At 39.8% G+C, this 16953-nt stretch overlaps 1 protein-coding gene across 1 annotated transcript in view; it reads left to right on the plus strand.

Annotated features, from left to right (window-relative positions):
• The window catches only part of ADAM28 (ADAM metallopeptidase domain 28), an 85073-nt gene that overhangs the window by 41895 nt on the left and 26225 nt on the right, over positions 1-16953 (plus strand). The window contains exons 11-14 of the mRNA XM_021698762.1: positions 6872-7002; positions 8435-8612; positions 10601-10690; positions 12979-13174. Of these exons, the coding sequence (XP_021554437.1) occupies positions 6872-7002; positions 8435-8612; positions 10601-10690; positions 12979-13174 (595 nt within the window). The remainder of the gene's footprint in view (positions 1-6871; positions 7003-8434; positions 8613-10600; positions 10691-12978; positions 13175-16953) is intronic.

Below are 16953 nucleotides of genomic sequence, written 5' to 3' on the forward strand. Positions count from 1 at the left end.
TCGTGATCCAGTAGTTGTTTATCTCTCTTTTTCTCAGCTTCTTTATTTTCCATCATTTGGTCTTCTATATCAATAATTCTCTTCTCTGCCTCATTTATCCTAGTAGTTAGAGCCTCCATTTTTTGATTGCACCTCATTAATAGCCTTTTTGATTTTGACTTGGTTAGATTTTAGTTCTTTTATTTCTCCAGAAAGAGTTTCTCTAGTATCTTCCATGCTTTTTTCAAGCCCAGCTAGTATCTTTATCATCGACATTCTGAACTCTATTTCCAACATGTTACTAATGTCCATATTGATTATGTCCCTGGCAGTCATACTGCCTCTTGTTCTTTTTTTTTGAGGTGATTTTTTCCATTTGTCATTTTGTCCAGAGGAGAATAGATGAATGAGAGAAGAAAATGCTAACAGTGGTAACAACAACCCCAGAAAAATATACACTAAACAAATCGGAAGAGCCCTGAAACTGGGGGGAAAGAAAGGGAAAGAAAGAAAAAAGAAAAAGATAAAAAAAAAAGAATGTTCTCAAATATGATCAGGCTGGTGAATAGATCAGTGCCACACACTAGATTTTGGACGTATTTTGGTCTGTTAGAAGAAAGTGCTTCCCAAAATTTTAAAGAAAGAAAAACATATATGTACAAAATAAGGGTAAATACGATGAAGGGATGGAATATGACTGTCATGATAAAAAATTATAAAAGATTTTATAAAAGGAATTGATAGGAAGTTGGTTGAAAAAAGAAAGAAGAGAAAAATAAAAAAAAGAAATAAAAGGGAGAGAATGTGACCAGGGAAGAGACTAGAACAAAGCCATACACTAGAGATTTAGGGTCTATTTTGATCTGTTAGAAGCAACTGTATCCCAAAATTTTAAAGAGAGAACAACTTCTATATAAAGCAAAAATAAGGTTACCTACTATGAAGGGATAGAATATGACTCTAAAATGAAAAATAAAAAAGATTTTTAAAAAAGGGATTGATAAGATGTTGGTTGCAAAAGGGAAAAGGAAAATTCAATAAAAAAAAAGAAATTAAAAAAATTAGCTTTGTAAGACTAAAGAATTAGGGGGGAAAAAGCCATGAATTCTATGTGCTGTATTCTCCCAGCGCTGGAGTTCTGCTGTTCTCATTGATCAGTAAATTTGGTCTTGGCTCACTGTTCTTGCTGATCTTCTGGGCGAGGGGCCTGTTGCCATGGTTTCCAAATGTCTTTGCCGGAGGCGGAATCTCCCCACCCTTGTCGGTCAGGGCTAAGGAATCTGCTCGGTTTGCTCTGGGGAGCTTTTGTTCCCTGCAAGCTTTCCGTACAGCTCTGGAGGCTGAGAGTGAAAATGGTGGCCTCCCAATCTCTGCCCTGGAGGAGCCGAGAACTCGGAGCCCCACTCCTCAGTGCGCCCCCAGAAAAAAGCAGTCAATCACTCCCGTCTCCCCAGTCTCTGGCCGCAGTCCGTGCTCACCCGGCCAGTGACCCAGCGTTTCTTTCTCTGGCACACAACCCGTGTGGAGTCTCCAAACCCAGCAGATCCCTGCAGTGCACTCCCGCGCCTCTCCTCCCAGGGGAGGAAGGGGAGTCTCCCCGGATCTGCCCCTTGTTGGGTCCCTGCAGGAAGAGCAGTGGCCCAACTGTGCCACGGATCATGGTTTATGGCAACCCCGGGCTGAGAGCCCACGCCTGGGCTCCGCCTCTGCAGCGGGCTTCCCTGCTCTGATACCTGGGAGCTCTGCTGCACTCAGGCACCCCCGTCTTTCTGTGACCCCGAGGGTCCTAAGACCACACTGTCCCAGCAAGAGTTCCACCCCCCACTTAGCCACTGGAGTGACGTCCCTCAGTGGAGCCGACTTCTAAAAGTTCTGATTTTGTGCTCCGCGGCTCTATCACTTGTCAGAAGCGACTGACGGAGGCCCCCTCCCCCGCTGTCTATCCTCCCGAATATTGCCTCAGATTCACTTCTCTGCACGTCCTACCTTCCAGAATGTGGTCGCTTTTCTGTTCAGAGTTGCTATTCTTTTCTTCGATCTCCTGTTGAGTTCATAGGTGTTCAGAATGGTTTGATCCCTATCTAGCTGAATTCCTGGGACCAGATGAAATTTAGGTCTCCTACTCCTTTGCATCTTACTCCTTCTCAACACCCTCCATTTCTTTATATAGCTACAAGTTTCTATCTGGTATATATATATTTTTTCTTCCAGAAGATTTGTAAAAAATATTTCCTGTAATACAGGTCTGCTCTCAATGAATTCTTTCAGTTGCTTCAGATAACTCTACCTCTCTTTTATTTTTGCATGTATTTTCACTGGGTTTGTAATTCTGAGTTAATAATGTTTTACTTTCAGCACTTCTAATGATTTCACTTCACTGTCTGCTGGATTGCAGAGTTCCTGATGAGAAGAAGTCGGCTGTAAACTTTATCTTTGTTGCTCTAAAATGTGTCTTTTTTTCCTACTTCAAGATTTCCCCTTTCTTTTTAATTTTCTTCAGTTTGATTATAATTATGATATAACTAAATGGGTTTTTTGGGAGAAATGGTTAATTTATCCCACTTAGTGTTCTCTGAACTTCTTGGGCCTGGGGCTCGTATCCGTGATGAATTTTGCAAAATTCTGGGCCATTACTTCTTCAAATATTTCTTCTATTTCATTCTGTCCCTTTTTTCTTCCAGGGATACCAACTACATGTATCTGTGACCATTCTATATTGCCCCTCAAAACTTGTATCCTCTGTTCTGCTGTTTGTTTGTTTTCTTTTTTATTCTTTTTGCATTTTGTGTTTCCATTTGAGTAATTTTTGTTTATTAAGACCAGTGATTATTTCCTCAGCTATTCCAAATCTACTGTTAAGCCTGTTGAAGACATCATTCATCTCTGTTATTGTCTTTTTCATTTCTAGCATTTCCATTTGAGTCTTTCTTATGGTGTCCAGCTCTGCTGAAATTTCTCATCCAAACTTGTGTGCTATTCATCTTTTCCACTGGAGCTTTTAACTTATTAATCATAGTTACTTTAAAGTATCATCTGATAGTTCTAACATCTGTGTCAGATATGAATCTGGATCTATTGATTGGTAGGGTATTGCTTTTCTTTCTTTTTTTCTTTTTCATTTTCTTGGATGACCTATTATTTTCTGTTGAAAGTCAGAGATCCTGTGAAAGACATTAGTCCAAGGTGTGTGTGTGTGTGTGTGTGTGTGTGTTGGCCTGGAAATGATCAATACTTCCCTTCTGCTAGGCCTCTTGCTTGAGGATTTGAATCAATCTAGCAGTAATTGAGTTGGGTTTGGGATTTTGTTGTTGTTGCTATGACTACTCTCAGTACATCACAGGCTTTAAATTCCTCTCACGTTATTTTGTGTTTAGGGTTAAGGCTGGTTTTCCAGATGGTTTTTCTTAGTGTGTGCTTCATGCTCATCTTTAGGTCTTTACTGGATTCCCCAGAGTTTTTTTATGCTGTTGGCTCTCCCTCCTCAGTAGGTTGTTGTTACTTGTTACTGGATGATCATTAGACTTCTGGTAGGAGGAGGGCATTCTCCTTCGTTCTTATTAAGTCTCAGTCTGGTGTCCCTTAGTGTCTGGGGTAGGTCCTTATAGTGATCTTGCTCCACTGCCAAGTGGTGGAGACCTCTAATGACATAGCCCAGCATGTATTCCTGCCCTTCCTTCCCCCTCCCTCCAAGGGTAGAGGCGTGTGTGTGTGTGTGTGTGTTTCCCTTCCCGTTCCTGTTTTAGAGTTGCTTTGAGACTTCACCAGTGCTCTAGGTGACCGGATTTGTTGCCCTTTCTCTCAGAAGCTTAAGCCCTTTAGCTAGGTTTAGGGCTAGGACTAGAGTAAGGCAAGGGAGACACTCATTTCACCCTGAGTCTGGTCATGTTTGTTCCATAGCAGAGATAGAGGAGAATGATCCTGGAGGGGTTTCATGCCTTTTCTGCTGCTGTTCCCCTTCTCCAGGCCCACTCTATGAGGGAAGCTTTCTCAGAGCTTTCACTTGGTGAGGTCCATGTGGAGAAATACCAGTAAGTAGGTGGGAATTCCCCTATGTCTGAAGCTCCCACATTTTGTATATTCTCTTGCTATACCACACACATTCTGCCTTTATCAGTTTTAAGGGGTTTTTTTGTTTTTTGTTTTTTTGGTATGAGTTATTACTGGCATCTGGTAGTGTCTGGTATCTGGTAGTATAAACAAATATTCATGCCTTGACTTTCCCTATAGATGTAAGCCTACCTTTCCTTGGATTTCAGGTTTGTTTGTTGCCTTGTGACCTCAGCTCCGGATGAGTTCTATAAATTATGAATCTTACTATGTCCAGTGCTTTATTTATTGTAAGTTTGGGAGTGACACTCTTTCCAGCCTTCTATAATCTGGTGGTAAGGAGCAGGAGTAGTGGTTTCTCTTTTGATTTTATCCGGTTTTAGTCTTAGGCAGGTCCTGGGTCTCAGAGGTAAAGCTTTCTTAAGGATCCTGCCCATCCTTCCAATGGCAGCAAAACTCTCCTTTCTATCTTTTGCTGGTCTTTTGAGGAAGAGTTTCCTGACTCTCCTCAGTGGGAGGAAAACTCAATTAATATCAATATAGGATCCTGGGCTCAAGATTTTTGTCTTCCTGTATCAGGAGTAGAGGGTGTGTGTGTGTGATTAAACCCATCCCTTGCCCATATTGGGTCTTCAGTTCTGCCTTAGGTTGTCAGAACTTGCTATTTCTCTCCCCAGTGGCTTCTGGCTTCTGTTCCTTAAAAGAGAAAGATTTGGATATGGCTTATGCTCTTTTCCTGCAGCAACAGCTACTTCACTCCTTCTGGCCCATTCCACCAAGAGAAGTGCCAGTTCTACTACCTGGCTCCCAATGTCTATCATGAGCTACTAGAGAGGAGGTCTCTGGAGAAATGTCTATAAGTGTGTGCAAAGCACCCTTGTTTCTGAGGTCCTGCAGATTCTATACTCTTGCACTGGCCCATACTAGGCCTTTAGCAATTCATTTAAGAATTCAAATGAATTACTTCCCCACTTGCAGGTACCTGGCATCTCCTCCTCTATGCCTTGCTGGAGATAAACCAGTTCTTATGTCCAATCTGTACTTGGGATGGCCTGTCTCTTCTTAGTTTCCAGGATCTCTGGATGTCCTGCAACCATAACTGACTGATAGATTCAAAGAAAATTATAATTAAGTTTATCTGCCTAGTCCTTGTTTCTAGTGCAAGAGTACTGTTCTTTCCAGCTTTCTATATCCTAGGTGGAAGTGTGATATATATATATATATATATATATATATATATATATATAGAGAGAGAGAGAGAGAGAGAGAGAGAGAGAGAGTCTGGTTTTGTGATAAGCTTCATAAGGTGACCAGAAAAGTAAAATATATTTTTTCTTTTCTTTTTTAAAGATTTTATTTATTTGAGAGAGAGAGAGAATGAGAGAGAGAGAGAGAGAGAGCACACGAGAGGTGGGAGGGTTAGGGGGAGAAGCAGACTCCCCACTGAGCAGGGATTCCAATGTGGGACTCGATCCTGGGACTTCAGGATCATGACCTGAGCTGAAGGCAGTCGCTCAACCAACTGAGCCACCCAGGTGCCCCAAATATATATTTTCTAAATTGCAAGAGCTTACCATAAAATTGGAAAAGAAATTAGACTACTTAAAGCAATACTTAATAATATATGATAGTAGAATTGAAAACTGCAGTAGGAATCCAAAGGAGAGGATATTAATGAAGATGAATATGGTCAGGAAATGTAGCTGTAAAATAAACTTCAAAGGGTGGGTAAGGTTTAGAGAGGGGGAAGAGAGAATGGAGTTCATTCCAAAGGAAAAAAAAATTAAGTTACGAAAATAATTGTTTAAAGGAAGATACTATAAATTTAAGGAGTCTCACGTAAGGCAATGTGGAAAGTCTAAACATACTTTCATTTTTCTTAATTTTTTTTTTTTTGGTTTGTTTTTGTTCCCATTTGAGTAACTCCATCTTACTAAATAGCAAGGTTTACCAGGTTCATCTTGACAGAATGATTGAATATCATGAATTGTATTAACTGCCTATCTTACACAGGTGCTCCTTTTTTATGAGTCTTGTACCATGCTGTATGGATCTCTTTATTTGGTTCTTTGGAATGAAGTAGATAAGGAAATCAGGTTTCTGTGGGTGGGTGTAACTGGCAGATTCCTGTCTCCCCACTGGAAAATTACAGCCTGCAGTGATTCTGTAGTGCTGTTTTATTGCTCCTGAAAAACCTGGAGCCCCCAGTCCAACATTTCTAATCAGAAATAATCTGGTAATGAAGTTGGCTACTAGCCAGACTTCATGCAATGGGGCAAGTCTAGAAGCGACTGATGTCTAGTCTTGGTGGTAACAGAATTGAAAAAGATACCAATGGTACTAAAGTCCTGGTATTAAAGTTAACAAACACTTTCAGATCCCCATTAACTAAACATATCAAAGGCCTTCAATCAAATTAGAAGGTATTAAAAGCCAGCTGGGGGTGGGGGGGGTGCTGGAGGTAGATCAGTTTAAAAAATTCTGATTCCTTATCATCATTGAAGACATTTTGCCACTATCTCTCATGGCAGGAAACCACAGAAACGTTTCTCATCATAAATATTCCCCATGTACAAGAAAAAAGAGCAAACAATGTGCCCTGTGATGCACAGTCAGTACCAAAGTTGTGTGTGTGTGTGTGTGAGAGAGAGAGAGACAGACAGACAGATGACAGAGGCAGGAGGAGAGGAAAGGAAGAGAGAAGGGGAGGGAGAGAAAGAGACATGGTGAGTAGTGAAAAAGCTGAAGGTAAAATCACTCAGCCCCAGTTAGTAAAACTAATTATACCCTGAGTTATAATTTAGTTTGAAAACCAGAGGATCTGTTTCCTTATTCTCGCCCTTAGGACCACAGTGACAACATGCTTAGAGTAGCAGGGACCATGGCCCATGAAATGGGTCATAACTTTGGAATGTTTCATGACTCCTATGTTTGCAAGTGCCCTTCTACAATATGTGTGATGGACAGAGCACTAAGGTGAGGCTCTCTGGGAAGATGCTTTCTGCTCCAGTTTTTGGTTCACTCTGGGCTGTATCTGTGCTATATCTTTCATGTCATCTTCAGCAACACATTCAAGCTTTTAAATATTAAATAGTATAATCATGAATGCATATCTATACCAGACCACTTTATCCCTCATCTATATGCAATGTTTTTCATTAACTAAGACATCATTTAAACATATTATGTCTTTGCTGTTGGCGTGATTGATACTTTTAACTTCATCTTATCTACACAAGACCTGGTTTCAGAAAATCTTTAGTATTTATCAAATTTTCAATGAATTCAGATTGGGTGGGTTCTAGGAGAACATCCTTGCAGGAGCATAAAGAAATGATACATTCCTGCCTTGCCTAAGCAAAGTTTCCAGGGAATTTTATCTTTAAAAATCCCCAAATCCCTTTTATATATGTATTTCCTCTCTTTTTTTTTATTTATTTTTTATTTTTTTTTAAAGATTTTATTTATTTATATGACAGAGAGAGACACAGAGAGAGAGGGAACACAAGCAGAGGGAGTGGGAGAGGGAGAAGCAGGCTTCCCGCGGAGCAGGGAGCCTGATGCGGGGCTCGATCCCAGGATCCTGGGATCATGACCGGAGCCGAAGGCAGACGCTTAATGACTGAGCCACCCAGGCGCCCCATATATGTATTTCCTCTCTTCTATTTCCCTGTCCCAGCTCACTCAATCTAGGGTTAGTCTCCTAGGCCATTCCCCAAAATACCTGGTTATGGTGGCTGCCAGTCACATACCTTTGTTATCTCTCCCAGATACTACTGCATTTTTAAACCTCATCTTTATTTGTGAAGTGAAAAAATTCTCCCAAAAGTAATTCCTCTGAAGGAAAGTGAATTCTTAGACATATAAATAAGTATGACTTTACTACCTGTAGGACTTCACAACCAAAATGACCTAAGGCTGAATAAGATTATCTGGATAAGTCAGACACATCTTTGTTTTTTAAACAGCAGCCTGGATGCTACACTTTAAGATCTGATGTATTTTTTCATTAAGCTGGAGGTGTTTGTGTCCATCCAGGGCTAATTCAGGTACACAAATGAGCTCATGATTTAGCAGTTGGGCAGTGGATTGGGTTTAATCTTTTTTTTTTTTAAGATTTTATTTATTTATTTGAGAGAGAGAATGAGAGAGAGAGAGCACAAGAGGGGGGAGCGGAAGAGGGAGAAGCAGATTCCCCACTGGGCAGGGAGCCCGATGTGGGACTTGATCCTGGGACTCCAGGATCATGACCTGAGCTGAAGGCAGTCACTCAACCAACTGAGCCACCCAGGCACCCTGGGTTTAATCTCTTAGGGCAGGTTTTGGGTGTATCATCCCCAGTGTGTGGTATTGCTCCCTTCCTGCTCAGCGTGACTGTGTTCCATTTTCTCTTTCCTTATCGTCATAGCTTCTATATACCTACAGACTTCAGTTCCTGCAGCCGCATCAGCTATGACAAGTTCTTCGAAGATAAATTATCAGATTGCCTTTTCAACGCTCCATTGCCTACAGATATCATATCCATCCCAATCTGTGGGAATCAGTTGGTAGAAATGGGAGAGGACTGTGATTGTGGGACTCCTGAGGTACCACCAAATACTTTCTAAAATGATCTAATTTGTTTTTCAATTGCTGAGAAGATAAACTATAAAATTATATTATTACTCTGAAATTGTGGATTTCTTATAATTTTGCATATGTTTATTTGTAGACATTTGTCGGGCCAGTGACTACTGCATTGCTTAGCAGACCTTCCTAATTTCCTTCTTGGGTTTCTTTCCCCATTTCCTGATTTTTAAGAACCACTCAACAACTGGGCTTTATATCCTCATCCCTCTCTTTCTGGCAGAAATAACTTCACTTTCCTTATGTGGCTATGACCTGCTGAGCAGTTACTTTAGGGACAGCACCACAATAGCACTCAGAGGGTGTAAATGGCTTGCCCAAGTTCCACGGAGCTGGTAGAGGGAGAGGCCAAGATGAAGACTCAGGTGTTTGTTTTGGCAGTCCTGGGGACATCTTGCACTGAGATTTAGTTCTTCTCTTTGTGACTTAAGAGTTTTTACCATTGTGAGTCCTAGTCTGATCCCACCCTATTAACAAGGCAGCCAGGGTTCTGAATGGGATCTTTGTCCCGGTTTTATCAACACTTAATATGAGTGACATGTCAAGGCTTCAAGAGGTCATCTCTTCAGTAAATTCAAAATACGACCATAAATGTATTCATTCTATGAGAAAGGAATCTTTCCAAGATGATGTTTATATTTGAAATAAGAGCAAGAGTTTTAACCCTAAAATGTTGTAATTCTCTTAGGGAACCTAAACAACTATAAGAGGAAGTTTCCAAGGTAGGAGCTTCCCCAAAGCCTCATGCAGATGCCTGATATCTCAGAAACAAGGTGGGGAGAGCAAGACACAGTCTATTGCTTTATGCAGAGTTGAATCAAATATCAAAATTGCATAAAGAACTATACTTTTAGATTTTTAGTACATGTCCTAGAGATTAATTTTATTGCTGGATAGGTACAAAACTGATGAGCTCAACTAATTATGTTTTTAACTATTTAAACTTTTTTTTTTAAGATTTTATTTATTTATTTATTGATTGATAGAGAGAGACACAGCGAGAGAGGGAACACAAGCAGGGGGAGTGGGAGAGGGAGAAGCAGGCTTCCCGCCGAGCGGGGAGCCCGATACGGGGCCCGATCCCAGGACCCTGGGACCATGACATGAGCTGAAGGCAGCCGCTCAACGACTGAGCCACCCAGGCGCCCCTGTTTTTAGCTATTTAGATAAATTTTTTTTTTTTTTAAAGATTTTATTTATTTATTCATGAGAGACAGAGAGAGAGAGAAGCAGAGGGAGAAACAGGCTCCCCGCAGAGCAGGGAGCCCGATGCGGGACTCGATCCCAGGACCCTGAGATCATGACCTGAGCTGAAGGCAGACGCTTAACCATCTGAGCCACCCAGGCGCCCTAGATAAATTTTATTTTATTTTATTTTATTTTCCTTGAATAACATGTTTATTGCTCAGATAACCTTAAGAAATGTTACATATACTATTTGCCTCTGGAAAGTCACAGTGAGCCTTGTGTATTAAAGGCTCTGAAAAGTTCTGCAATGAACAGTTGTGCTTTTTAAATTTTTTTTCTTATTATGTTTAATTAGCCAGCATATAGTACATCATTAGTTTTTAATGTAGTGTTCAATGATTCATTAGTTGTATATAAATTTTATTTTAAAAAACTATCCTTTTTCCTTTTGTTTTCTTTGATATTTTACCAAAAATAGATCATTTTCAGTACTACCATGGGAGGCTGAGTGAACTAGAGGAGATACTCAAATTTAGAAAATGTCAGTAGACTTCAGATATGTGACAAATCACCAGTGGCTCCAAAATCTGTTTTTCTAATGTTGAACTTTGTTCTATCTTTTATTTTCCTGAAAATTATTTTCAGACTATATCACAGTAGGATCTGTATGGTGAAAAAATTATATTATGAATTGTAGTGAAACAAGAGCAAAAAATTGAGACCCAATCTAGCATTTGCATTTGTTTCTGGTATTTCTCAGGAATGTACCAACATTTGCTGTGACGCTAAAACTTGTAAAATCAAAGCAAGTTTTCAATGTGCATTAGGAGAATGCTGTGAAAAATGCCAGGTAAGATTATTATTTTATTTTATTTTAATAATTATGATTACCGTTTATTTTTCTATATTAAAAATCTCAGTGATTATGTTAAATGAAATAGCAAAGCACTAGTTTTGTCTATAAAATAACACTGCCTACCATTTATATATGAGTGTTTATAAACATGGGCTATTTGATCCCCCAAGAACCCTTTGAATTAGGTATTATTATCTCGTTTTGCTCTTGAAGGAACAGAAGCTCAGAATAGAAAATATGCAACATCATAGAGCCACTGAATGGCAAACTCCAAATACGACCTGTTCCAAAGCCAATGCTGGGGAATAAAACCTGCCGCTGCTTCTGATGCCACAGAGCCTTCTTGCACCAAACCTCATAATTGGTTGCATATTCCTTTAAAAATGGGTTCAGTGGAAAAGCTTTTGTTTTAAATAATGTGGGGTCTCCCCTATCTTTGACTTTGAAGTCACTTCAGGGTGAATTTCTTAGAAAACAGACATAAAGTAAGGATTCTGTGTCATTTTCTCTGTGGGGCGTGTTGACTTTCCTTTCACGTTCAAGTTTAGGATTTTACCTTCTATTGGTAATTCTCTAATATCTATACAGAATTCTCTATTATGATTATTCATTTATATGTCTGTTTCCTTAGTAAAACTGACTTCCGAGGGCAAGGGACTGATTCATCCTCACCTACCACAGAGTGGTACCTGTGTACCTCACCTACCACCTACTACATTTTAAATGCTCAAGAACTGTTTGCAGAATGAATGTGCAGATAGATGGCATACCAGGTTATAGGTAGTATTGGGGAATTTTTTTTTTTAATGTCAGAAAGAGAGGAAAGAAATAAAAGAGGCCAAAAGGAAGAAAATTTGAGAACTTAAGTCATGTTCAACAAGTGTTGATTAAATGCTGTTTGTTGGACATTGTGGAAATTAAAAAAAAAGTAGTCTTTGGCTTCAAAGAACATGCTGTTTCTTTAGGGTAATGATATACATACCTGAAACAGATGAAAATATAGTGCATGATTAAGTGCCCAGGTAGACATTATAAGGATATACCCTTTGTGTAATGCTTTCCACTTAAATTTTCACTTAAGTTCTATAATGACTCTATAAAGGAAATATTAGATGGGGAAATGGATTTTCAGAGAGATTAAGTCCCTTTTCTAAGGCATACACCCAGCCCCTGGTAGAGCCAGGATTTAAACCCATATCTTCCAAATCCAAATTCAAGGCTCTTCCCATCATGTGTAGGAAGAAAAGGCAACAGTGTGCCCTGAAGACGTCAGAGGAGGCTTCGTGGAAAATGAGGCTGTCACTAGTCTTAAAGTAAGGCATAGATTTTAGATAAGTAGACAAAAAGAGAAAAACACTCCTAAATGAGGCGGCTGAGGGAAAGAATAAAGATGGGTCAGGAGGTATAAGCATGGCTCATGTGATGGCTGGTAAGAAAGCTTGTCTGGCTGGAGCAGCAGGGGTTGAATTTGGAGGGTCATGTATGATCTAATTAAATTTTGGATTCCATTCTGTCATCAATGTTAAGATACTGAAAGTTTTCTGATGATAGGGAAGCATGCTTGCTCACCTCAACTAGGGAAAGATATGCTTCCAGTGTCCATACAGGCCTCTTCAGATCTGCATAAATGGCAGAAGTTGTCTAAGGTTTCTCTCAGGCAGTAAGGGCAAGATTTGCAGGAATAGAATGCGATGGAATTAATACATCAAATGCACATCCAGTTATTTCTCACCCATAAGAAATCATTTCATAGGAAGAAGTGAGTTGAAAAGAAACATTTGAGCATACAATAAAAGGAATTAAGGATTAGGAAACATGATGCCTGGGAAAGTCTCAGAGCATGCTGATCTGGTGCTTGTAAATTTACCTTCCTTAATACAGAAGATTCACTTTGCCAATAAATCTCTAAAGTTGCAGATGTAAATCTCCTTGAAAATCCTGAAAAAGATGCCTTCAACAAAGGAAAAAGTAAATCCCTTCTTTGCATCTAAGATGAGGCTTGGTTTTCTTCCGTACTTTTCTCATTGATATTTCTATAGTGCTTGCACTATAAATTCAGAAATATTGATTACTTAAAGACTCAGGCCATTGGCAGAAGTCAATAGAAGTGATATGTAGGAGATGTCTTTAGTTTATGCAATGCAGATGAAGGCTAGAATAGAATGATGCCTCTAACTACCTTGCCAAAAAAAGGCCAAAGGGAAAATATTATTTGCATTAATTTGAGATATTAGACTAAGTCAAGTAGAAAAAGCCTTCTCTTCATTTTTATTTCCCTGCAGTTTAAAAAGGCTGGTGCAGTGTGCAGACCAGCAAAAGATGAGTGTGACCTGCCGGAAATGTGTGATGGCAAATCTGGTATTTGCCCTGATGATAGATTCCGAGTCAATGGCTTCCCCTGCCAAAATGGAGAGGGCTACTGCTTGATGGGGATGTGCCCCACACTGCAAGAGCAGTGTACTGACCTGTGGGGACCAGGTAGGAGGACAAGCCCCAGTGTTATGGGCATTCCTGTCTCTCTCTATTCATATACAAGGAAAAATCATGTTACCGTGTTATAACAGGTGACAGTGTTTAATCATGGCCAAAGTAGTATTCTGTCCCAACCTTCTTTCTTGGAAACTGTGCTACAGCTCAATATCCTGGATAAGTGCATTTTAAGACATAAGGTCAATTTGTGGATTTCTAGATTCAACAAATAAAAATAAGGATGGACCAGTCAATTTGAATTTGAATTCCAGATTAACATTTTTTTTTTTAGTATCAGTATGTCTCATGAAATACTGGAGGTAAGCTTATACTAAGAAAACTGTTTATTTGAAATTCAAATTTAACTGGGTAAAGCAGGAAATGTTATCCAATGGGAAAAACTCTCTTCAACAAATGGTGTGGGGAAAACTGGACAGCAACATGCAGAAGAATGGAACTGGACCACTTTCTTACACCATACTCAAAAATAAATTCAAAATGGATTAAAGATGTACATAGGAGACTTGATACCATAAAAATCCCAGAGGAGAACACAGGTAGTAACCTCTTTGACATCTGCCAGAGAAACTTCTTTCTAGACGTATCTCCAGAGACAAGGGAAACAAACGCAAAAAATAAACTATTGGAGCTTCATCAAAATAAAAAGCTTCCACACAGTGAAGGAAACAATCAAAAAAGCTAAAAGGCAACCTATGGAATGGGAGAAGATATTTACAAATGACATATCTGATAAAGGGTTAGTATTCAAAATACATAAAGAATTTATAAAACTTAACACCCCAAAACCAAATCATCCAGTTATAAAATGGGCAGAAGACATGAATAGACATTTTTCCAAAGAAGACATCCAGATGGCCAACAGGCATATGAAAAGATGCTCAACATCATTCATCATCAAGGAAATGCAAATCAAAACTACAATGAGATACCACCTCACACCTATCAGAATGGCTAAAATCAACAACACAAGAAAGGACAAGTGCTGGCAAGAATGTAGAGAAAGGGGAACTCTCTTGCACTTTTGGTGGAAATGCAAACTGATGCAACCACTGTGGAGAACAGTATTGAGATTCCTCAAAAAGTAACAAATAGAACTATCCTATGATCTAATAATTGCACTACTAGGTATTTACCCAAAGAATACAAAAATACTAATACAAAGGGATACACGAACTCTGATGTTTATAGTGGCATTATCTACAATAGTTAAGATATGGAAGCAGCCCAGGTGTCCATTGACTGATGAATGGATAAAGAGGATGTGACATATTAATATGTATATATAAATATATATGTAGATATATTTATATTATATAAATAAAGATATATATATAGGAATATTACTCAGCCATAAAAGAATGAATCTTGTCATTTGCAATGACTTGGATGGAATAGAGTGTATTATGCTAAACAAAATAAGTCAGAGAAAGACCTACCACATGATTTCACTTATTTGTGGAATTTAAGAAACAAAACAAACAAAGGGGGAAAAAAAGAGACAGGCAAACCAAAAAACAGACTCCTAACTATGGAGAACAAACTGATGGTTACCAGGGGGAGTTGGTTGCGGGGGATGGGTGAGATAGGGGATGGGGATTAATGGGTACACTAGCTGTGATGAGCACTGGGTGTTGTATGGAAGTGTTGAATCTCTCTATTGTGCACCTGAAACTAATATTACACTGTATGTTAACTACTGAAATTTAAATAAAAACTTACCAAAAAACAAATTTAACTGGATATCCGTACTTTATCTGACAACCCTAATCAAGATCCTTCTCAGGGGGGTGGAGCAAGATGGCGGAGGAGTAGGAGACCTGGATTTCGTCTCCTCTCAGGAATTCAGCTGGATAGGGATCAAACCATTCTGAACACCTACAAACTCAACAGGAAATCGAAGAAAAGAAGAGCAACAACTCTCTCATCAGAAAAGCGACCACTTTCTGGAAGGTAGGACATGCGGAGAAGTGAATCCGAGGCGATATTCGGGAGGATAGATGGTGGGGAGGGGCCTCCGTCGGCCGCTTCTGGCAAGTGATACAGCCGCGGAGCACAAAATCGGAACTTTTAGAAGTCGACTCCGCCGAGGGACGTCACTCTGGTGGCTAAGCGGGGGGTGGAACCCTCCGGGACAGTGTGGTCTCAGGACCCTCGGGGTCACAGAAAGACTGGGGGTGCCTGAGTGTGGCAGAGCTCCCAGGTAACGGAGCAGGGAAGCCAGCTGCAGAGGCAGAGCCCAGGCGCGGGCTCTCAGCTCGGGGTTGCCATAAACCATGATCTGCGGCAGTCGGGCCCCTGCTCCTCCAGCAGGGACCCAACAAGCGGCAGATCCGGGGAGACTCACCTTCCTCCCCCGGGAGGAGCTGCGCAGGAGTGCACCTCAGGGATCTGCTGGGTTTGGAGACTCCACCCGGGGTCGGGTGCCAGAGATAGAGACGCGCGGTCACAGGCCGGGTGAGCACGGAGTGCGGCCGGAGACCGAGAGACGGTCTCTGCCTCCAAAGCTGTACGGAAAGCTTGCAGGGAACAAAAGCCCTGGAGAGCAAACCCGAGCAGATTACTTAGCCCGGAGGGGACAAGGGCGGGGCAATTCCGCCTCCGGCAGAGACCTTTGGAAACCACGGCAACAGGCCCCTCCCCAGAAGATCAGTGAGAACAGCCAGCCAAGACCAAGTTTACCAATCAATGAGAACGGCAGAACTCCAGCGCTAGGGGAATAATGCACATAGAATTCATGGCTTTTTAACCATGATTCTTTAGACTTTCAAAGTTAATTTTTTTTAACTGTCTTTTTTTCTTTTTTTTCTTTTTGAATTTTTCTTTTTCCCTTTTTCAACCAACATTTTATCAATTCCTTTTTTTAAAAAAAACATTTTTATTTTTCATTTTTAGAGTCATATTCTATCCCTTCATAGTAGTTACCTGTATTTTTGGCTTCTATATATAAGTTGTTCTCTCTTTAAAATTTTGAGATAGTTTCTTCTAACAGATTAAAATATACCCTAAATCTCTAGTATATGGTGTTTTCTATTCCCCTGCCTGATCACATCCTCTCCCTGTTTTCTTTTCTTTTTTCTTTTTTTAAATCCTCTTTTTTCTTTTTTCAAACAACTTCTTATCAATTCCTTTTATAAAACTTTTTATAATTTCCATCTTTACAGTCATATTCCATCCCTTCATCGTAGCAACCCTTATTTTTGTACATATATAAGTTTTTCATTCTTTAAAATTTTGGGAGGCACTTTCTTCTAAAAGACCAAAATACCCAAAATCTAGTGTGTGGCACTGAGCTATATACCAGCCTGATCATATTTGATCACATTCTGGGTTTTTTTTGTTGTTGTTGTTGTTTTTCTTTGTTTTTGTTTTTATCTTTATCTTTTTCTTTTTCTTTTTTTCTTTCTCTTTTTTCTCTCTTTCCCTTTCTTTTCCCACTGCTTCAGGTCTTTTCTGATTTGTTTAGAGTATATTTTCTGGGGACGTTGTTACTCTGCTAGCATTTTGTTCTCTCATTAATCTATTCTCCTCTGCACAAAATGACAAGACGGAAAAAATCACCTCAACAAAAAGAACAAGAGGTAGTACCGACTGCCAGGGACCTACTCAATATGGACATTAGTACGATGTCAGATCTAGAGTTCAGAATCATCACTTTAAAGATACTAGCTGGGCTTGAAAAAAATATGGAAGTTATTAGAGAAACCCTTTCTGGAGAAGTAAAAGAATTAAAATCCAACCAAGTAGAAATCAAAAAGGCTATTAATGAG

Source organism: Neomonachus schauinslandi, chromosome 2, assembly GCF_002201575.2.
Source record: "Neomonachus schauinslandi chromosome 2, ASM220157v2, whole genome shotgun sequence".
NCBI classification, from domain to species: domain Eukaryota; kingdom Metazoa; phylum Chordata; class Mammalia; order Carnivora; family Phocidae; genus Neomonachus; species Neomonachus schauinslandi.